This window comes from Leopardus geoffroyi, chromosome A1 (genome assembly GCF_018350155.1).
Source record: "Leopardus geoffroyi isolate Oge1 chromosome A1, O.geoffroyi_Oge1_pat1.0, whole genome shotgun sequence".
Classification (NCBI taxonomy): Eukaryota; Metazoa; Chordata; class Mammalia; order Carnivora; family Felidae; genus Leopardus; species Leopardus geoffroyi.
Genome location: NC_059326.1, coordinates 108,582,555 through 108,606,016, shown reverse-complemented (window position 1 = coordinate 108,606,016; position 23,462 = coordinate 108,582,555). Strand labels below are relative to the sequence as shown.

General features: G+C 38.1%; 1 protein-coding gene across 5 annotated transcripts in view; it reads left to right on the top strand.

Annotated features, from left to right (window-relative positions):
• The first annotated feature begins 8,452 nt into the window (after nt 1-8,452).
• Nucleotides 8,453-23,462, top strand: part of FNIP1 (folliculin interacting protein 1) — a 146,019-nt gene continuing 131,009 nt past the window's right edge. For 3 of the 5 annotated variants that reach the window (XM_045488032.1, XM_045488024.1, XM_045488008.1), the window contains exon 1: nt 8,461-8,654. In XM_045488032.1, coding sequence (XP_045343988.1) covers nt 8,563-8,654 — 92 coding nt within the window. In that variant the 5' untranslated portion in view covers nt 8,461-8,562. Of the gene's footprint in view, nt 8,655-23,462 lie in introns of all 5 variants that reach the window. The other 2 variants (XM_045488018.1, XM_045488041.1) reach the window with 2 other exon arrangements.

Genomic DNA, 23,462 nt, shown 5'->3' with positions numbered 1-23,462 from the left:
CCAATACACACAGAGTCTGGCTTCAACTCTCATTCTCCACTGACATTGCTCCCCTCAAGGTTACCAGCAATCTTCTTGATGATAATCTAAAGGGTATTTTTCAGTGTTCATCATATCTAACCTCTCTTTCCCAGCTACTGATAATGCAGACTAGTGCTCTCTTCTTGAAAGCCTCCAGAAAGGAATGACCTCTCTGAAACATTACTCTCCAGACTTTTATCCAATCTCCAGCTCTTTCTCTTCTCTTTCTTCTGAAGGTTCATTTTCCTCTGTTCAGTCTTTAAATTTTGGTGCTTCCATGGGTTCTATTGTAGGGCTTCTTCTAATGTTACACAGTCTCCCTGGGTGATTTCATCTATCTCTGACTTCAGTCACTGTCTTTTTGCAGTTGACCCTAAATCTTTGTCTGTAACTGCCATGGATATTGGTAGTAGATATGTGTGGTGATTGTCTCTGCATCTGTCCCCCAAGAGGTTACTTGTCTTTCCTTGTATACCCACAGCATCCTATACTTGCCCATTATCATAATGTTAATTGTAATAATTATAATAATACTTATAGTTAATTGTCAAATTCTGTTTTTTTCTTCCTAGACTATAAGGTCCTTGAGTGAAGGAATTACACTTGTTCATTATTATATTTTAATTCCCCTCTACCTCCATCCTAATTGGGTTTTGAATTTCCAAGCCATATGGTGTAGGTTGGATTGATCCCTTCTTAGTTCCAGGGGTGAGCCTTTAATGATTTAAGGAAATTAACATAGCCCACCCAACTCTGGCAGAATGATTGGTTTAGAAATGGGGCCATGGCCTAAAATGATTCTATTGGAATCAAGTTCAGAGGTTTTTTTCTGGAAATTCTGGGATATAGACTTTTTCCTTTTTACTCTTGGATTTTTACCTGAAAGGATTTTACCTGAAAGGAACGCTGCTGGAGCCACCTGTGTCCACACACGGAGGCCTGGGAATGGAGGTCACATAAAGAGATTAGAGTTGTGATAGAGTGATTGGATTCTTGATATCATTGGGGCAGTCCCTGGATGCAGCTGTGTCTGAACTTTCCATCTACTTTAGGTCAAATTATGAGAGTTCATCAGTTGTTTTTTTTTTTAATTAAGCTAGTTTAGTTTGGTTTTTCTATCATGTGTAATATAGAACATCTTCACTGCCTAGAGTTGTAGATCAGTGTAACCAAATGCTTACTTGTCATTACTGCATGGGTTCTCATGGTATCTGATATTCAACATACCCCAACCTGAACTTATTTTCCCCCTTGAAGCAGTTCTGTTTTCTGTTTCAGTGCTAGATATCTTCATCCACCCAAGTTATATGAGCCAGGAATTTGGCTGTCATCCATAATCCCCCCCTTTCTCTTGTTTTCTCACAGGCAGTCATTCATGAAGTCCTGTTGGTCCTGAATCCTAAAGACTCCTTAGTATTTCCACTCCCCTCCATTCCTATGGCTATTCTCTGAATTCATGGCAGTATTTCATTGGCTGCTTTAGTGTAACAGCCTTACCACTAGATTCTCAACCTTTATTCTTTTATCCTATAGTTAATTTTCCACAATGCATCAAGAAGGAGTTTTCTGAAATGCTCATCTGATCATGTTTTCTGCTGAAAATCCCCCAATAGCTCTTCAGTGTATTCTGAATAAAGTATGATCTTTTGAACTTATTTTACATAATATTCTTAATCTAGTTCAGTGTTACCAGTAGATTATATTATATGCCACTGAATTTTTATATTTTCTTTTGCCTGCAGGCCTGCCTGTGCTGCTCCATCTGCCTGAAGCACAACTCCCCCACCCACATCCTCTTCTTTAGCTTCTATTTTAATTTTTAATCCCTATTCATTCCTTCCTTCAGAAAACTCTCCTTAATTCCCCTGAAAGGCTGTCTTTGTATTCCCATAATATCCTGTACTTGTCCACATCATAGCATTTGTCACAGTGTACTGTAATTACCTGTCAAGTTCTTTTTTTTCCCCTAGACTGTAAGCTCTTCAAGTGTAAGAACCACATCTTGTTCATCAGTGCGTTTCCAGGTTCTAGCATAGCTGCCAGACACGTTAAACATATTATTGTATTTGAAAAATATTTGTTCGGGAGCATGGGTGGCTCAGTCGGTTAAGCATCTGACTTCGGCTCAGGTCATGATCTCATGGTTCTTGGGTTTGAACCCCACGTGGAGCTCTGTGCTGACAGCTCAGAACCTGGAGCCTGCTTTGGATTCTGTGTGTCCCTTTCTCTCTGCCCCTCCCCCCAGTCACACTCTGTCTCTGTCTCTCTCCTCAAAAATAAATGAAACATTAAAGAATATATACTTGTTGAAAAAATGTTTGTCATAGAGTGTGGCATTCTATAAAGGGCCTTCATATTTTTTTTTTTTTTAGTATTTCATTTTTTAATTTATTTTTTTTCAATATATGAAGTTTATTATCAAATTGGTTTCCATACAACACCCAGTGCTCATCCCAAAAGGTGCCCTCCTCAATACCCATCACCCACCCTCCCCTCCCTCCCACGCCCCATCGACCCTCAGTTTGTTCTCAGTTTTTAAGAGTCTCTTATGCTTTGGCTCTCTTCCACTCTAATGTCTTTTTTTTTTTTTTCCTTCCCCTCCCCCATGGGTTTCTGTTAAGTTTCTCAGGATCCACATAAGAGTGAAACCATATGGTATCTGTCTTTCTCTGTATGGCTTATTTCACTTAGCATAACACTCTCCAGTTCCATCCATGTTGCTACAAAGGGCTATAGTTCATTCTTTCTCATTGCCACGTAGTACTCCATTGTGTATATAAACCACAATTTCTTTATCTATTCATCAGCTGATGGACATTTTGGCTCTTTCCATAATTTGGCTATTGTTGAGAGTGCTGCTATAAACATTGGGGTACAAGTGCCCCTATGCATCAGTACTCCTGTATCCCTTGGGTAAATTCCTAGCAGTGCTATTGCTGGGTCATAGGGTAGGTCTATTTTTAATTTTTTGAGGAACCTCCACACTGTTTTCCAGAGTGGCTGCACCAATTTGCATTCCCACCAACAGTGCAAGAGGGTTCCTGTTTCTCCACATCCTCTCCAGCATCTATAGTCTCCTGATTTGTTCATTTTAAATGGCCTTCATTTTAATAGAATAGAATAGAATTCTAATAGAATTCAAGGTCAGGATTTCAAACTAATTTATTTTATATTAAAGTAAAAGTTTGATTCCTTAAAAGCACTTATCACAGTATGTAATAACTTGTTTGTTTACTTATTGGTTTCTTTTTTTTTAATTTTTTTTTAACATTTATTTATTTTTGAGACAGAGAGAGACAGAGCATGAACAGGGGAGGGGCAGAGAGAGAGGGAGACACAGAATCGGAAGGCTCCAGGCTTTGAGCCATCAGCCCAGAGCCTGATGCGGGGCTTGAACTCATGGACGGCGAGATCGTGACCTGAGCTGAAGTCGGATGCTCAACTGACTGAGCCACCCAGGCGCCCCTACTTGTTGGTTTCTTAAGGGCAAAGGATATGCCTGTCTTGTTTGTTATTGTACTCTTAGCACCAAGAACATAGTAGGTGCTTGATGCACCATCTCTTTTTGATTGTTTCCGTTAGCATAAAAAATTCTTTGTTATCTTCTGTTGTAAAAAAAAGAAACCAGTTTTCCCTCTTCCCATCTCCTCTCACTCATTTTCTCTGCTCCCTATGTCAGCAAAACAGAGGAAGTATCTATACTTTCTTTAACACTTCCTTTCTACCCTTTATTTTTTTGAACTCACTCTTGCACACGATTCCACTGAAACTACTCTTACCAAGATGCCCATGTTGACGAATCTAATGGACACTTAAATTTTCAGCAACATTCAACACAGTTGATCCCTTCCTTCTTTTGGGAACTTTTTCTTCTTATTCTTCTCTGCTAGATCCTTCTCTTCAAGGCCTCTAAGTGTTGTCTTTGTTGAATCTTAGTCCTGGACCCTCTTCCACACATACACATTCTCCCTAGGTAAACTCATCCGTTACATTATTTTAAATGCCTTCCACATTTATCTTTCTAATCCTGTCTTCTCCCCATATATTTTACTTAGAATCTCTACATGGATGTCTAATAGACAAGTAAAACTCAACATATCCAAACTTAATACGCTTGATTTTCTTCTTCAAGTCTGCTTTTCCTGGTCTTTTTATTGGGAAATAACTTCCATTTAGATGCTTAAGGGAAAAACCTAGGGGTTAATCCTTGGTTTTTCTTTCCTTCACTTATATCAGAATTCCTATTAGCTGTATCTCCAAAATAACTCCAGTTAGCCATTATCTGCTTTCACTGAAAAGCCTCCTATACAGTTTTTCTGCTTTCATTTTTATTCTTCTATAATCCTTTCTTCTCAGAATATCCAGAGTGATCTTCTAGAGCCATTTATTGTCCGTCTGTAGTTTTAAACTCCTGCAATAGCTCCCATCACATTTAATCTATCCTTGTAACCTCTCAAACATCTTCTTCTTCCCAGAGTGCACTCAGCTTCTCTGACCTCTTTTTTTCTTCTTCAAACAAGTCAAACCCATTTCTGCCTCAGAGGCTTTGTACTCTTTCTTCTCTCTGCTAGAATGTTCTTTCCATGGCTTGTTCCTCTTCATTGTTTAGACTTCATTTTAAATCCCACATCTTTGGAGAGGACTTTCCTGACCATTCTATCTAAGTATAGCCTCCTCCAGATGCTTGCTACCAACTATATTGTTCATAGCTCCTAGCACAACTTGCAAACATCTTGTTTATTTTGCCCCTTCCCACTGAGAACTAAGTTCTCAAGAGTAGGTATTTTTGTTAGTACTGTGTCCTCAGTTCCTACAAGTCTGAGACCTTGGAGGTCCTCAAGAAATATTTGTTGAATAAATGAATGTTTTTGTTTTCTGGACTCAAACTACTGCTATTCCCTTAAAAACGTTTTTTTGGGGCGCCTGGGTGGCTCAGTCGGTTAAGCATCCGACTTCGGCTCAGGTCATGATCTCGCAGTTCATGAGTTCAAGTCCCACGTCGGGCTCTGTGCTGACAGCTCAGAACCTGGAGCCTGTTTCAGATTCTGTGTCTCCCTCTCTCTCTCTGACCCTCCCCCGTTCATGCTCTGTCTCTCTCTGTCTCAAAAATAAATAAACGTTAAAAAAAAAATTAAGAAAAACCCTTTTTTTTGTTTTTCTTTTTCTTTTCTTTTTTTTTTTTTTTTTAAGTAGGCTTCACATCTAGCACGGATCCCAGCACAGGGCTTGAACTCATGACCCTGAGATCAAGACCTGAGCTGAGCTGAGATCAAGAGTCAGACCTTTACCAACTAAGCCACCCAGGCACCCCTGCCTTTCCCTTGTTATATAGCAGTTAATCATCAGTTGGTTTAAGAGTTTTTAAAACTGAGGTACCCTGAGTCCTTCTATGTATTACTCAGGCAGTTTTACTTGATCATCTTGATTCTGAATGTCTTGTTCTATGACATTATTGGTGAGAACTGAACTTGTTTCATGAGAATTTAGCATAATTGAGGCATGCTTATTAGTATTGTGATTAAAGGCGATAGATTCCAGTTTTATTGCCACCTTTTCCTATATCTGTAACCAGAAGAGAGTGCCCCTGTCTTTTATGTTACTGGAAGCAGGTGGACACAGACCCATAGGCTATTGGGGTTTTGGGGTGGCTGAATCACCTATCCCTGAGTGAAAGTGTAGGCCTTAAATCTAACAGTTACACATTCATATAATATTAATGAATAGAAAACAATTACTTTATTTCTCACATTTCCTCCTTGCTGATTATCTAAAGTAAAAGAGCCTACTTTAAGACACCTCAGCCTCTTTGTGGGAAAAGGCAGTGTTAAGTGAAAGAGAAAAAAAAGATAATATACACTGTTACTGAATTTGAAGTTATTTTCAATTTAATCTGCATAATTAAGTATAGTTATGTGTCATAACAAACTTGTGTCATTTCATTGCTTTCTTATTATGTAATTTGAATATTACACTGCAACATAAAGGAAATGTGATGAATGATAGCAAGTTAATTTAGTTTTTTCTGTACCTTTTAAGCATAAATCTAAATGAGACTACAGAAATGAAGTTATTACATGATTAGAGAATACTAAAACAAAGTATCTCTTATGCAAGCAGTCATGTTCTTTCCCTTATTAATATCTATAATTATCCATGAAGTAACTTTTTCCCAAGATGAAAGCACACAAGGTTATTGTATTTAGAAACTTACTTCTGAGAGGACAAGGAAATACTCTTCTCTCTGCCAGTCATGGACCAGCCATGAGTCCTTTGTGTCATTGGTTCTATATACACAGGTTTGGGTCTGTTTCCACTCTAACTAATTTAGTGTAACTTACTAATATAAAAGCAAAATAATATACCCCCAAATGAATGATTAATTGACTTATAGGATGTGCATATTCTCACTTCTAAATATTGCATTGATTTCATTTTTTGTTTACAAAAATTGTATTCCATATTCACATTTCTTTTCTCTCTTTTTTTTGGAGAAAAATACAGTTAATTCTGAGCAACACAAGTGTGAATCTTATCTGTAGATTTTTACAGTTTAGTACTATAAATGTATTTCCCTTATGATTTTAATATTTTCTTTAACTTACTTTATCATAAGAATACAGTATATAATATATATAAAATACAAAAATATGTGTTAATCAACTGTTTATGTTATTGATAGGGCTTCTGGTCAACATTAGGCTATTAGTTAAGTTTTTGGAGAGTCAAAAGTTATACTTGGATTTTTGAGGTTGAAGTGGTTGGGGCCCCATGCCCCCTGCTCACTTGTTCAAAGGTCAACTCTTTACATAGTTCATTTTGCCTTATTAGAAATCTTTCTGTTTTGGTGCCAGAATCTCAAGGATTATCTTTATACATGTACTGTCCTGCTGTTTTGAGCCTGTATTGCCCAGTAAACTATGGGGCTTGGTAAATGAATCTTAACCCCAGAATGTTGTATGTCACCTTCTCAGAAAGACCTTCCCCACTTCCCTCGTTTCATTACTTAGTTCTCATTCAGAAGCTAGTCTAAAATTACCTTACTTATTGTCTCCTCATATAGAAAGTTAGATATGCCTTCTTTGTTTACTTTGGATCCCCAGTACCCAGACCAAGGACACTTAAGCATTTGTGGAATTAATAAATTAGTTTCTTAATCATCTATAAATAGTGCTTTAAAAAAAAAATCTTGCAACAGTGAAACTCATGGTAACCGCTGAAATTGTCAGCCTGCCTATTTGTTTTTTTTTTTCTACAGAAGACCACTTATTTTAGAGTTTAAACTCTAGCTGTAAATTAGTGGGAGTTGGTAGCCACTCAAGGAAAAGACTGTTTTATTTTTCTGCCTAATTAAATGAAATTTTCAAAAGGGTTTTTAAAATCTAGCCTTCCAACCACATACCGGTCATTTACTGACATCGATATTTGTCAGAATTTCGTCCCACGCTACAAAAATTCCTATTATGGAGGGGGAGTGGGGAATTGATGGGGGTACTGAAAATTTATTTAGACCAGTTTGATCGGAACCCTGATAAATTTTGCCGTCCTGGGTTTAATAAGACTGTAAGGTCATTTTCAAGCCATGTGTTTTTCTTTGGAAAGTGATTTTCCTCCCATCAAATCCATTTGTGTACAATTCCACTGTAGAATTCCTCTCTCCCTTACATAATAGACGTTAAGATAAAGCTTAAATCCTTAAATCCTGAGCTTCCCATCATTAGCTCTCACAAAAGGCTAATTCCCGGTGTCTGGGTTCGAGGGTTCAAGGAGCCTGTGGTAAACCCTGAAGGTGGCTGCCCAGAGCCCCTGGCCGAGGCCTTCTCTGCTGGAGGTCATGGCTGTGGAGGGTGTCTTGGGCAGGATTCTCCACCAGCCACGCGCTGTCAAGCTTTGAGCCCACACACCTCGCGGCCTGGCGCGGGCAGGCCAGTGGCTCCGCACTCAAAGTCTAACCTAGGTCGAACACCTTCCCCGCTGAGGGGGCGACCGAACCCGGACAGGCGCCGGATGGAAGTACAAAACCTTGGAGGCTGAAGAGGGAAGGGCAGGGAAGGGTCGATTGCCCGTGGAGCTCTAAGCATCCCGCTTTGTCGTGGGTGCAGGGAGCCGAAGCCTTCTGCATCACAAAGTCCCGGGCATCGTAGCCTCAGATAGCAGCAGCCAACGTCACGGAGAAGGACCGTGACCCGAGCGCGTTCCCCCTTCACTTCCCCAACCACCTCTATTCCCCGCCCCTCCCCTCCTTTCCGCGCACACCCCGCCCCGTGAGCTGCCACGTGAGGGAATCCACTCGTTAGCCTATGGGAGCCAGCTCCGCCCCACGCCCCCGCCTTGCCCCCTTCTCTGCGCGCCGCCACGTGATGCGGCTCACCGCCAGCCAATGGACGCCGGTCTTGCCTCGCGCCCCGCCCCGCGCGCCGTGGCCGTTTGAAGTGACTAATTTCTGTCATATGACTGAGGCGCTCATGGGGGTGGCGGGGCGGCTCTAGGAGCGGGGGCCTAGCAATCGCCCTAAGGAACAACCCTGATCTGGCCGTGGTCAGCATGGCCCCTACGCTGTTCCAGAAGCTCTTCAGCAAGAGGAGCGGGCTGGGCGCGCCCGGTCGGGACGCTCGAGACCCAGATTGCGCGTTCAGGTAGGGCGCTGCGGGGCGGGGGGGCGCGGAGCCGATGGCCTTGTGGGCTTGGGGCTCCAGATGTGCAGGGGCCTTCGGTGTTCGTGTCTGCGCGGCATTGCTGCGCGGGTACTTGGACCTGGGCCTCAGTGAGGTGGGGCTGGGCAGCTGGGGACTTGTGCTAGAGGGCTAGAGCGAGGTCCTGCCGCCCCACCACCCCTATCCCTCCGCTGGCCCCTTCCCCCTCCTCCCGGTCTGTTTGTTTATGTCCTGCCCGACTTCCACGCGCGGCTGTGCCTTCCCCACCGACCACCGCGGCCTGAGCGTAGGGTCCACACTCCTTCCTGGAAGCGAGTAGAGTTGGGAGCGGGCTGGGTTGGATCTCAGCCTCCGTCCTCTGGGCTGAGAAGTTCTCCCCTCCTCCTAGCGACCAAGTCGCCCTCTGGGTGTTCCATTCCCCTTACTCGCTGTTGTGGAGAGAGCTGCACGTTTTGGGCAGCCTTCTGAGGGTAGAAGACTAGAGGAGCAAGTAGGCAAGGTGCCATTCTTTCAGGTTTCTTGGAAACGAATACTGGAGGTGTGCAGTTGCCGGAACGAGCGATCTTAGTGTTATCGAAGGAGAAAGATGAAACCTAAGAGGTTATGGTTACTACTGACTGGACTGATTCCGATGAAGCACGGTCTTAGAATTGACCATCGAATCATCCCGTTAGAATTTACCAAAAATAAGTCTAAAAATTGAAAACGATAGCAAAATCTTTTGTGGTATTACAGGCTTTGTTCATTTTTGGTTGCACTACCTGTTGCTGGCAGAAAAAAACTTCATAGAATTGTAAGATTTAATGTAATAGAAACGTGAATTCAAGGTAAAATTTAGTCTCCGAACCGCATTTGAAGAAGAAGTTATGTCTTTCACATAGCCTTCATACTTGATGCGGTGTGGAAACTTGTAAATATAACTGGGCTAAATGTCACGTATCACTCAAACCTGGTAGGACAGCAGAGAGCCCAGTTGTTCAGTAGTAGTAGGAAAAAATGAGAGTCTGTTAAATTTTGCAACAGGCAAAAGTTTGAAATGACTGTACCACACTGGTACAAGGTTTTGATATTCTTAAAATTATTCACTCTCTTTGTAATGCAGGTCACATTATTAAACATTGAGTAATACATGTGGAATTGTAGTATTAAATGGAAAGAAATTCACTGACTTTTAGAGGAAGAAAAATCTCAGTATGGACATTTTGGAAAGGTGTTTATTTAGTAAAAGATGTTTTTCTAGGTTTGGGTCTTTTGCACTTGGAAATAAATGCCTTGCCATGCTCATCTAATAACTTTTAAAAAACATTTCTTTCCTGATTTTCTTTTGAAAGATGAAAGTGTAGTCTAGTTAATACTCCATTGAGACATCCAGTAAATCAGGAGTCAGTAGAAAGCAGGTTGAGGATATTATAAAGGTGACACTTGATTAGGCTTTCCATTTCTGGGCAAAGATTGACTTTGGGGTACTCAGGTTTCCAAGGGTCTCAAGTCACTCACTCGTGAAAAAAAATTTTCGTGTCTATTTTTAAAAAATGTAAAGCCTACTATATAGTTGTGTAATAGTACTTTAGAGTTGCCAAAGCACTTTCTCATTAGTTATCTCATGTGATATTTCACAACAACCTTGTGAGATAGAACAAGTAGCAATATAGATAACTATGTGATCCTTTTTCCAGTGGAAGTAAGAATTATGTGTAAGCCCAACAGTGCAGTACAATTTAGAAATGATTGCTTTTAAAAATAAAATGTGTACAAGTGTAAATGTGAGAAAATGAAAACTAGTTAACATTCACACAGCTAGTAACTTGTAGATCTAGTTAGCCCAGGTATTTTTTTTTTAAACAACTTCACTGGGCTATAATTTACATGCAATGAAATTGAGCCATTCTAAGAGCACAGTTCTGTGAATTTTGTTATATGTACACAGTTTTGTACTCACTACCCCAGTGAAGTTTTAGAATACTTCCATCCCCAGAAAGTTCCCTTAAGCCTCTTTGCAGTCCATTCTTAAACTATTGTCACTCAAGGCAGTCCCTTATCTGCTCTAATGACAAAAGGTTTGACTTTTCTAAAATTTCCTATAAATGTGATCATATTGTTTATAGCCTTTTCTGTCTGGCTTGTTTTATTTTTAAAAAAAAAAATTTTTTTTTTTCAACGTTTATTTATTTTTGGGACAGAGAGAGAGACAGAGCATGAACGGGGGAGGGACAGAGAGAGAGGGAGACACAGAATCGGAAACAGGCTCCAGGCTCTGAGCCATCAGCCCAGAGCCCGATGCGGGGCTCGAACTCACGAACCGCGAGATCGTGACCTGGCTGAAGTCGGACGCTTAACCGACTATGCCACCCAGGCGCCCCTGTCTGGCTTGTTTTAAATCAGAGTGATGATTTTGAGATTCATCTAAGTTGCATTTATCAGTAGTTCTTTCTATTTTGTTGCTGAGTAGTATTCCATTGTATGGATGTACCAAAATATGTTTATCCATTCACTACCAACTGGCAAACATTTGGGTTGTTTCCAGATTTGGGCTGTGATGAACAATGCTGCTGTGAACATTTGTGTACAAATCTTTAGGCAGACATATGTTTTCATGTCTCTTGGATGGTTACCTAGGAGTGGGATTGCTGGGTCACATGCTAGGTATACGCTTAACTTTTTAAAAACTTGGGGTGCCTGGGTCGCTTGGTTAGTTGGTCGTCCAACTCACCATCTTGGCTCAGGTCATGGTCTCAGGGTCATGAGATCCAGCCCTGCATCCATCTCTGTCCCAACAGCGTGGAGCCTGCTTGGGAGATTCTCTGTCCTTTCTCTCTCTGCTACTCCCCCACTCGTGCCTATGCACTCTCTCTCTCTCGAAATAAATAAGTGACCTTCAAAAAGGAAAGAAATTTTTTTTAAAAATTGCTAAACTTTTCTGAAGTAATTGTACCATTTTGTTTTCCCACCGGCAGTGTGTGAAGGTTACAGTTACTCTATCCTCTCCAAAAGCTGATATTGCTGGTCTTTCAAAGTTTTTTTTTTTTTTTTTTTGTATTGTAAAAAACACCAACAATATTTACCGTGTTGACCATTTTTGAGTCTTTCTGATTATAGCCATTTTAGTGGATGTAGTGGAATCTTATTGTGGTTTTGATTTGCATTTCCCTAATAACAAATGATGTAACTCAGGTTTTAGAGTAGATTAAAATTTCATTCCAGTATATCATGCTTTCCTTTCTAGAATCCTTTTTTGGTTTTGTTTTGTTTTAGTCAGCTTAAGTTGTTAAATCTGACTTGGACACTGTTAGCCATTGGCAACTAACCATAGTTCAGCGTCTAAGAGTCAGTTTCTAGAGTTAACAATATACAAGGCACAGTGGTAATAAGTCACAGTAGGGCTCTAGGATAGGAGAAACTTGTGATATGAAGCTTTAGGAGCCTTAAAATATTGTGTGCTTATCTAAGCTTCTTGAGCTGGAGATGAGTGTGAAAAATATCACAGGGATATTATTTCAGTAATTTGTAGAATTAAAACAATAACTTGTTTCATAGTTTGGAGAATTTGGGGAAGAAGTTTCTTTTAGGAAAATGAATAGTTTTATGTTTTCTCCATCACACCACTTTGCAATGGAAGAATTAAGTGTAAGTCCAATAACTATAGTGCATATGAAATGATTGCTTCAATTTAAAAATAAAATTTCTGGGAAGAAGTCTAATTTGGAGAAGAAGTTTGTTTCAGAGCTAAATGTCTGTAGGACATAATTAATGTTTAGTTAAAAAATTCTGTATTTTTGTTTTATTCTTAATACGTGAACTTTTGCTCTTCCTGTCTGTATCAGAAATTCTTACCCTGTTGTAACAATCTCTTAATTGTTCTTTTTTCTGTTCCTCTTGCCTTTCTCCAGACTATTCTCAACGCTTCATCCTTTACAAATGCTAATTCTGATTATGATCAGCATGCAAAGTGTTATAGAATTTAATATCTGCATTACAGAGTTATTTTAAGGATTCAAAGAGATAAGTCATGGTTAAGTACTTAATGCAGTGCTTATTAGCACATGACATTCAGAAACTAGAAGTTGTTGTGCTATGATGATTCCATGTTTATGTGTAAAACCATTCTGTTTGGGCCCAAACTCCTTAAAGTGGCTGTATATTGTGTGGCTTTTGCAAAGTTTCTAGCCTTGACCTTGTTTTTAAATTAACTTAAGGTCATTTTTAAAAACATAGCCATTATTCTATTATTGTAGATATTTCTTAATATTATCTATTCTTAGGCTATATTAATATTTTCTTAGTTGTTTCAGTATGGCTTTTTACAGTGGCTTTGTTTGGATTAGAATCTTAAAAGGGTCTGTATACTATATTTGCAGTTACGTTGCTTAAGTAATTTTGATTCTGTAACATCCCTCTCACCCTTTTAAAATAGGATTTGTTGCTGAAACTGGGTTATTTTTCCTTTAAAATTTCCCACATTCTTTATGTTTGCTTTCTTATGGGTTTCTTTAATTCAGTGCTTCCCAGCAATGTGTGTTTTAACCAGTTCCTTCCAGGTTATTCTCATGCTCAAGATTGAGGACCACTGCTTTAGCTTATTATCTATTTCCTGAGAACTGGTAGTTAGATACTTTATTAGATTCAGGTCCAGTTTTTTTTTTTTTTTTAAATAAAAATATACCATAGATGTTTTTCGTATACTTCCTTTCCATTAGAATTACATAGTGTCAAGTTGTCCCCCTTTTAGTGATGCTTAGATTGATGAGTAATTTCACATTGTATCAGCCTTGTTTTTCTATTATAAGATTCTCCTTTCCTTAATGGTTTTAGCATCTTTTGTTGATTATTGTGTGAATCCACTATCTTGTTAGGAATTGTGAAATGGTGATATCCTGATTCTTTAATTCTTCCCACATTTATTTCCTGGAAGAGATTTCTCTTACCACCTATTTGGCTACTCTTTGCTATAGGAAAGGTAACATATATTTGATTGTTTGCCTTTATCATTTGTCAGAATAATTTATAATGAATTGTTCGGTGAAAGTTTTCACTTTAATTTTCATTTTTTGTCATCACAAGCTTCTGGATTTTGATGTATTTTAATTCCTTATAGTCCAAATTGTCCCGTATTTGGCCCATAGAAGACTTTTCAAGTTGATTTCTGTGCCCTTGTGCCATGATCTTTTTAATCTTTGATAACTTCTGCTTTCCTTTGGCCTTTTCTTAATCCCCTCTCCCTCTTCTATGATTTTATCACCTTGGACATGTTTTAGATTCTCTGATGTGCTATGCTGTCCTATTCTCTGTTCTTGACATAGTCGTGTATATCTTTTTTGATTGGCATTTTTTTAGTGATCATCTGGACTTATCCTAATTGTCCTTCCTCCGGGAAGCTTTTTCTGATTTCTCCCAGACTGAGTTGGGTTTCGCTGCAGTTTTCTCCCATAGCTTAATGCATTTCCTACTGTGATATCTGTTAAAATTGTCATTATGTATCCATATCTCTCTTTTTTGCTTGCTTGGGTTCTCTTCAACTTCAAGGTGGAGTTAGAGTTAAAACCCTGTAGAGCCGCCTGTTGGATTGTTTGTGGGAAACAGATACCTAGGTTTCTGCCTGGAGCCTTTAGATTGGTGCCATTTTTTGAGGGAGAAGATACAAGATTGTAGAGGCATGTTTTGACTAGTGTATCAGCAGCAGCTTTCCCCCCTTATTCTGTATCATAAGGCATGATTTATATTCATCACAGCTCTTTTTACAACTTACCATCCATCTCCCCCAAGTTCACATTGTTGTGCCAATATACAGCACAGTGCCTGAACATATGCTTAGCAAATATTTGTAGAATGTATGTATTAAATAATTTCAAAGGCACAGGGAGAGTCAAAAGTTCTATTTTGGACATTTGGTCTAGTTTTACTTGCCACTGAGATATCCACTTCGAGATGTCCAGTTGACAGTTCAATGAAGTAAATTGAGAATTCATGGCAGAGGTTGATTCACAATAGAGTTGTGACTGGAGATAGGAATTTGGGTTTATGGTCAATATTAAAACTAAGGGGAGGGATGAGATCATCTAGGAAAAGGTGTAGATTGGGTATTGGAAAGAACAGGGCTTTGCTCTGAGGAAATTTTAAAAGTACAGATGTAGGAGAAGAAAGTCTTTTCTACAGAAGAAAATGGCATGAGAAACCATGGGAAAGCCAGGGGTGTGTGGTGTTAGGAAAGCTCCAAGGGGGAAGTGTTTGAAAAAGGATGGTATGATGAACTCTTTTGTATGCTGGTTGCTGACAGGTCTTGTGAGATGACAAAGAGAAAAGTATCTATTGGATTTGTCATGTTGGAGATAATTAGTGACCTTAATTTTTTTTTTTTTTTTTTTTGAGATGAGCATGTTTAGGGGAGAAAGATAGATGTGGAGTAAATGAGGTGAAAAATGGCTTCACTGCTAATGCTTTTTATTTTTGTAGGCGAAACCTTTAATGCTTTGTTATTTTTTCACTTTCAGTATTCTGATTTTGTGTCACATTTTAAGCTTCTGAAGTTCTTAAGCTGGCTTTTTAATGTCAATGTTTGTAAGAATTGCATTTGAGAAATTTTGGTTTTTTTCACTGTGCTTTCTAAATAAATATTTGCTGCATTTACAAGGGCTTTTGTTATTTAAAAAATACCACTTTTCCATAAATCGTACCTTTTAATTCTATATTAGAAATAGTAGAAAGTTTTAATATTCTTTACAGAGAATCCTGTGGGATCATACTTTTCTTATTAAAGCGAGAAGCTGAGAATTGTAAGTAATTACATGTTAATGCTCTTTGGCAGTAATATTTGGTCCTAAGAGTCTAACTTTGCAGAGAATTGCAAACATATTTTATTGTTAACTTGTTTGCTTTTCTGTCTCTAAGTAGTAGTATTAGATTTATTTTTCAGAACCATGTTTACTGAAGGAAAATAGGTGATTGAGATACAGCTTCAGTATTCAGATTGTAAAACTTGGACCTCAAAGGGACATTTTAAGATAGAGGTGTAGGAAGATCCTGAGGAAGATCCTTCTCTCACTGGACACAGCAAATCTATAGCTACATTTGAAATAACTTCCTCTGGAAAAGTTCTGAAAACCAGACAAACAGTTCTTCCACAGCAAAGAACAAAAGGGCCACATTGAGATAAGGAGGAGAGGCAGAGATAACACTCTTGCCAGAAATCCCGGCCCAGGTACACTGACCTGCAATCAGGAGGGATCTTAAAAAATCTTTCCCCTGAGGAGCAAGTGTTTTGTGCTCCACATCAGGTACCCCAACCCTTGGATTCTGTACCATAGAAACAAGTCCCCAAAGTGTAAGACCAGTGGAGACTATGTCCAGGAGAACCATAGAACTGTAGGAAATGGAGAACCTCCTCTTAAAGGTCTTGCAGGCAGATTCACTCACCCTAGGAGCTAGCAAAAAATGAGCAGATTGAAAAGCACCTGGACCATATGTGAAGGAGAAAGTCTTAGTTTTTATTCTTAAAGGGACTGCCAGAAGGGCAGGAATCTGCTGGTACTCTCTCTGGCCATAGAATTGCTGGTGGGTGCTATTTTTGTCATCTCAGTCTCTCTTGTAAATGCCAGCATTTGTGAGCACCACTTTGGCAACATCCTAACCTGTTAGTGCAGGTGGGTGTGCTCCACCCCCCATGTGCCAAATCAGAGTCAGCCTGCAAGCATCTCACACCCCCTGAGCTGCAGCTGCACTATAGCTGGCTGGGCAAGTACCCTGCCCCTCTGTGCCACAGCTGTCTGGGTAAGTACACCCCACTCCCCACATTGTAGCTGCAGCTTTGTCATATCCAGATGTTGTATTCAGCCCACATGGGGGGTGCCCGTTAAGTGCCTAGCTCTGGTTGCCGGGTGGAAGGGGGATTGAGCTTCTGGGCCCCACATGTCATTTCTTACAAAAGGCCATTTCTTTAAGACTGTGAGAGGTAGCTATTTCACCTAATGTGAAGAATTAGAATTGGGTAAAATGAATAGACAGAAAAATATGTTCTGGACAAAAGAACAAGACAAAATCTCAGAAAAAGACTTTACTGAGGTGGAGGTAAGTAATCTACTTGATAAAGAGTTCAAAGTAATGGTTATAAATATGATCACTAAACTCAAAAGGGAAATGAATGAACACAGTGAAAACTTCAAAAAATATACAAAATATATTTTGTATAAAATATAGAAAATATACAAAAAATATACAAAAAATATACAAAGAAAGGAGCAAAAAGAAGTCACAGAGTTGAAGAATACAGAAACTGAACTGGAAAATATATTAGAGGAGTTTATCATCAAACTGGATGAAGCAGAAGAATGGATCAGTGTGCTAGAAGATGAAGCAACGAAAAGTTACCCAGACAGCAGCAAAAAGAATTTTAAAAAGTGAAGATGCCTTAAGGGAACTTTGCAGCAACATCAAGCAGAATAACATCCACGTTATAGGGATCCTAGAAGGAGAGAGAGAAAGGAGCAGAACAATTGCTTGAAGAAATAATGGCTGAAAACTTCCTCATTCTGTGTTAGGAAACAGACACCCAGGCCCAGGAATCCCAGAGAATTCTAAATAAGATAAAGAGATCACACCAAAACACATTATAATTAAAATGTCAAAAGTTAAAGAGAGACTTAAAAGCAGCAAGAGAAAAACAACGCTTTCTATAGGAGGGAAACCCCATAGTACTAGAGGCAGATTTTTCAGCAGAAACTTTCTAGGCTAGAAGAGCATGGTGTGACCTATTACTGAAAGGAGAAAACATGCAATTAAGAATTCACTACCTAGCAAGGTTATCTTTAAAAAAATTTTTTTAAAATGTTTATTTATTTTGAGGGAGAGAGAGAATGCGAGCAGGGGAGGAGCAGAGAGAGAGGGAGATACAGAATCTGAACAAGGCTCCACGCTCTGAGCTGTCAGCACAGAGCCCGATGTGGGGCTTGAACTCACGAATCGCGAGATCATGACCTGAGTTGAAGTCAGATGCTTAACTGACTGAGTCACCCAGACGCCCCAAGGTTATATTTTAGAATAGGATTTTTTCCAATAAGCAAAAGCTGATAGAGTTCATTACCAGCAACCAGCTTTATAAGAAATGCTGAAGGGATTTCTTTAAGGGGAAGATAAATGGCTAATTAATTATGATAAAAATTAATGATAAACATAGTAAAGCTAAAATCTCATTGGAAAATATAAATATATAGTAAAGGTAGTGGCTTAATCACATAAAACTAGTATGAATATCAAGAGATGAAACTAAGACTACAATAACTTACTCAGGGATACATAAAATAAAAATGTGTAAGCTGCAATATCAAAAACATAAAACATTGTGGAAGAATAAAAATGTACATTTTTGGAATATATTCAAATGTAAGTTACTATCAACTCAAAATAGACTGTTGTATAGAGGATGTTATATGAGAACTTCATGGTAACTACAAAGCAAAACCTTGTAGTAAATGTATAAAAGAAAATGAGAAAGGAATCTAAACCTAACAATAAGAAATTATCAAGAAAGTGACCAAGAGTGAAGAAAAAAAGAGAACAGAGAGGAATTACAAAAACAGCCATAAAACAGTTAATAAAATGGCAATAAATACACACCTATCAATAATTACTTTAAGTGTAAATGGACTAATTTACCAACCCGAAGACATAGAGTGGCTCAGAGGATTTTAAAAAAGACTTACCTATATGCTGTCTATAAGAGACTCACTCCAGAATAAAGACACACAGAGACTGAAAATAGAGGGATGGAAAAAGATATTCCATGCAAATGGAGATGAAAACAAAGCTGATGTAGTTGTCCTTCTATCAAAATGGACTTGAAAACAAAGAATGTAATAAAAGACAGGAGCAATGCATAATGATAAAGTGGTTAATTTAGCAAGAAGATACAGCATTTATAAACATATACGTGCTTGGCATAGAAGCACTAAAATATATAAAGCAAGTATTGAAAGACTTGATGAGAGAAATTGACCACAGAATAATAGTAGGCAACATTAATACCCCACTTAGGTCAATGGATAGATAATCTAGACGATACTGATAAGGAAACATTGGTTTTAAATGATATGTTAGACCAGATGGACTTAATAGATATATAGAGAGAACATGCCATCCAAAAGTTGCAGAATACACATTCTTGTCAAGTCCACATGAAACATTTTCCAGGATAGATCACATTAGGTCCCAGAACAAGTCTGAATAAGTTCAAGAAAATTGAAAGCATATAAGCATTTTTTCAACCACAGTAATATAAAACCAGAAATCAATTACAAGAAGAAAAATGGAAAAACCATAAAAATGTGATTGAGGAAATCAAAGGAGAAATAAAAGAATATCTAGAGACAAATGAAAACCGAAATATGATATACCAAAATCTTTGGGATGCAACAGAAGTGGTTATAGAAGGGAATTTCATAGCAATAAAGACCTGACTCAAGAAACATGAAAAATCTCAAACAATCTAACTTTACATGTAAAGGAAATAGAAAAAAAAGAACAAGTGATACCCAAGTAAGTAGAAGGAAGGAAATAATAAAGATCTGAGTGGATATCAATGAGGTGGAGACAAAAACAATAGAAAAGATCCGTGATGCTAAGAACTGGTTCTTTGGAAAGATAAAAATGACAAACATTTAGCTAGACTTCCTAAGAGAAAAAGATGGCTCACATGAATGAAATCAGAAATGAGAGAGAAGTTACAACTGATATTACAGAATGCAAAAAATCAGAAAAAAACTACTGTGAACAATTATACATCAATAAATTGAACAACCTAGAAGAGATGGATAAATCCCTAGAAGCTTACAATCTTCCACTTGGATCCTTGGGCTGTTTCCATATCTTGGCTATTGCAAATAATGCTGCCATAAACAGGGGTGCACGTATCCCTTTGAATTAGTATTTTTGTATTCTTTGGGTAAATAACCAGTAGTGCAGTTGTTGGATCATAGGGTAGTTCTATTTTTAACTTTTTGAGGAACCTCCACTGTTTTCCAGAGTGGCTGAACCAGTTTGCATTCCCCAAAACAGTGCAGCAGAGTTCCCCTTTCTCAGCATCATGGCCAACACTTATTGTTTCTTGTGTTGTTGATGTTAGTCATATGACAGGTATGAGGTGATATCTTACTGTTGTTTTGATGTGCATTTCCCTAATGATGAATGATGTTGAGCATCTTTTCATGTGTCTGTTGGCCATCTGTATGTCTCCTTTGGAGAAATGTCTTTTCATGTCTTCTACCTATTTTAAGTTGGACTATTGGTTTTTTGGGTGTTAAGTTTTATAAGTTCTTTATATATTTTGGATGCTAACCCTTTATCAGATATGTCATTTGCAAATATCTTCTCGCATTCTGTCAGTTGCCTTTTAGGTTTGCTGATTGTTTCCTTAGCTGTTGATTGTTTTGTTGATTGTTTTATTTTTTAAATTATTTTTAATGTTTATTTTTGAGAGAGAGGGAGAGAGTGCAAGCATGAGCAGGGGAGAGGCAGAGAGGGACAGAGGATCTGAAGTGGGCTCTGCACTGACAGCAGTGAGCCTGGTGTGGGGCTTGAACTCACGAGCTGCAAGATTCTAAACCTGAGCTCTAACCCCAGGTGAATAAAAGTGGTGAGAATGGGCCTCCTTGTCTTCTTCCTGAACTTAGAGGAAAAGCTATTTTTCCCTTACTAAGGATGATGGTAACTCTGGGTTTTTTATAGATGGTCTTTATTATGTTGAGGTATGTTTCCTCTAAACCTGTTTTGTTGAGAGTTTTTTTTTTTGTTTTGTTTTGTTTTTTTTTAATCACGAATGGATGTTGTACTTTGTCAACTGGTTTTTCTGCATCTATTGTAATGATCATGTGGCTTTTATCTTATCTCCTGTTGATGTGATGTATCATACTCATTGATTTGTGAATATTGAAACACACTTGCAACCCCTTGACTGTGGTAATTTTTAAAATGAATTGTTGAATTTGGTTTGCTGGTGTTTTACTGAGAATTTTTGCATCTATGTTCATTAGGGATATTGGCCTGTAGGTCTCCTTTTTAGTGGAATCTTTTATCTGGTTTTGGTATCAGGGTAATGCTGACCTCAGAATGAATTTGAAAGTTTTCCTTCCTCTTCTAATTTTTGGAAGAGTTTAAGAAGAATAGGTGTTAGCTCTTTTTTATAGCCGTCTAGTCCTGGACTTTTGTTTGTTGGGATTTTTTGTATTACTGACTCAGTTTCTTTTCTGGTCATTGGTTGGTTCAATTTTCTGTTTCCTCCTGTTTAAGTTTTGATAGTTTGTATGTTTTTACCCTTTTCTTCTAGGTCATCCAATTTGTTGGCATATAGTTTTTCATAATATTCTCTGTTTGTTTTTCTACGGTGTTGGTTATTTCTTCTCTCTCATTTGTGATTTTATTTGAGCCCTTACCCTTTTTCTTGAAAAGTTTGGCTGGAGCTTTATTAATTTGATTGATTTTTTTTTTTTCCCCCAAAGAACCAGCTCCTGGTTTCACTGATCTGTTGTATTGTTATTTTAGTTTCTGTGTGATTTATTTTTGCTCTCATCTTTATTATTTTCTTCATTCTGCTGGTTTTAGGTTTTTTTGTTGTTCTTTTTCTAGTTTGTTGAGGTATAAGGTTAAGCTGTGTGTTTGAAATTTTTCTTGCTTCTTAAGGTAGGCCTGTGTTGTATAAACTTCCCTCTTAGAACCACTTTTGCTGCATCCTAGAGGTTTTGGACTGTTGTGTCTTCATTTTTATTTGTTTCCATATATTTTTTTTTTATTTCTTCTTTTTTTCTTTGTTGACTCATTCATTGTTTAGTAGCATGTTATTTAACCTTCATGTGTTTGTGATCTTTCTAGATTTTTTCTTGTGGTTGACTTCTAGTTTCATAGCATTATGGCCAGACAATATGCATGGTATGATTTCAGTCCTCTTTAATTTGTTGAGGTTTGTTTTGCGGGCTAATATGTGAGCTATTCTGGAGAATGTTCTGTGTGTGTTTGAATAGAATGTGTATTATGCTGTTTTGCAATGGAATGTTCTGAATATATTTGTTAAATGCATCTGTTCCAGTGTGTCATTCAGAGCCATTGTTTTCTTGTTGATGTTCTGTTTAGATAATCTATTAATGTAAGCAGGGTGTTAAAGTCCCCTAGCATTATTTTATTATTATCAACTAGTTCCTTTATTTTATTTATTTTTTATTAGCTGTTTTGTGTATTTAGGTGCTCCTCTGTTGGTTGAGTGCATTAATATTTACAGTTGTTAGATCTTCTTGTTGGATTATCTTCTTTATTATTATATAGTGTCCTTTTTTGTCTCTTGTTACTGTCTTTGTTTTGAAGTCTATTTTGTTTGATATAAGCCTTGTTACTCTGGTTTCCCTTTGATACATATTTCCATGATAGATGTTTCTCCATACCCTCACTTTAAATCTGCAGGTGTATATAGTCTAAAATGGGTCTCTTGTAGGCAGCATATAGATGGGTCTTGTTTTTTTAATTCATTTTATCACCGTGTGTCTTTTGAGGGGAGCATTTAGTCCGTTTACATTCAAAGTAATTATTGCTAGTTGTGCATTTTTTGCCATATTATTGCTTATTTTGTGGTTTCTGTAGATTTTTTTTTCATTTATTGTCTTTATTTCATGGTTTTTTGATTTTTAAGTGATATATTTTGATTGTTTTCATTTTATTCTTTGCATATTTATTAGTGGTTTTTGACAAATGGTTACCGTTAGTTTTTTATATAACCTTTAATGCATATAGCAGTCTATATAATAAGTTGACGGTCATTTAACTTTGAACCCATTCTTTCCTTTTCTCCCCATGTTTTAAGAGTATGTTATTGTATTTTTTTTAAATGTTTATTTACTTTTGAGAGAGAGAGAGAGAGAGAGAGAGAGAGCGCGCGCTAGCAGGGGAGGGGCAGAGAGAGAGAGGGAGACACAGAATCTGAAACAGTTTCCAGGCTCTGAGCTGTCAGCACAGAGCCTGATATGGCGCTTGAACTCAGGAATGGCAAGATCATGACCTGAGCCAAAGTTGGATGCTTAACCGATTGAGCCACTCAGGTGCTCTTGTTATTGTATTAAAAAAAAATTTTTTTTTTACATTTATTCATTTTTCTTGAGGGAGGGATGGAGGGAGGGATAGGAAGAGAGAGAGAGAGAGAGAGAGAGAAAGAGAGAAAGAGGATGAGTGGGGTAGGGGCAGAGAGCAAGGGAGAGAGAATTCCAAGCAGGCTCCACGCTGTCAGTGAAGAGCCTGACACGGGGCTTGAACTTATGAAACATGAGATCATGACCTGAGCTGAGATCAAGAGTCAGATGCCCAACTGACTGAGCCACCCAGGTGCCCCATATTATATTTTATATCCTTTTTTTTAATGAGTTCCTTGACTGATATTTTTTTTTTTACAGAAAGGGTAATTCATTTTTACTACTGTTGTGTTTTCTACTTCTATATTGTCACTTTTGGTCTCTTTTCCATTGAAAGAGTCCCTTTTAATATTTCTTGCAGAGCTGGTTTGGTGGTCATGAACTCCTTTGGTTGTTGTTTGAGAAATCTCTCTCTTATTTTATTCTGAATAAAAGCCTTGCTGGCTAGAGTAGCTTTGGTTGCAGATTTTTCCCATTCAGCATATTGAATATATCATGCCACTCCCTTCTGGCTTGCTAAATTTCTGTTGAGAAATTTCCTCCTAGCCTCATGGGTTTTCCCTTGAAAGTTAAGGCCTCTTTTGTCTTGCTGATTTAAAATTTTTTTCTTTATCACTATATTTTGCAAATTTAATTATAA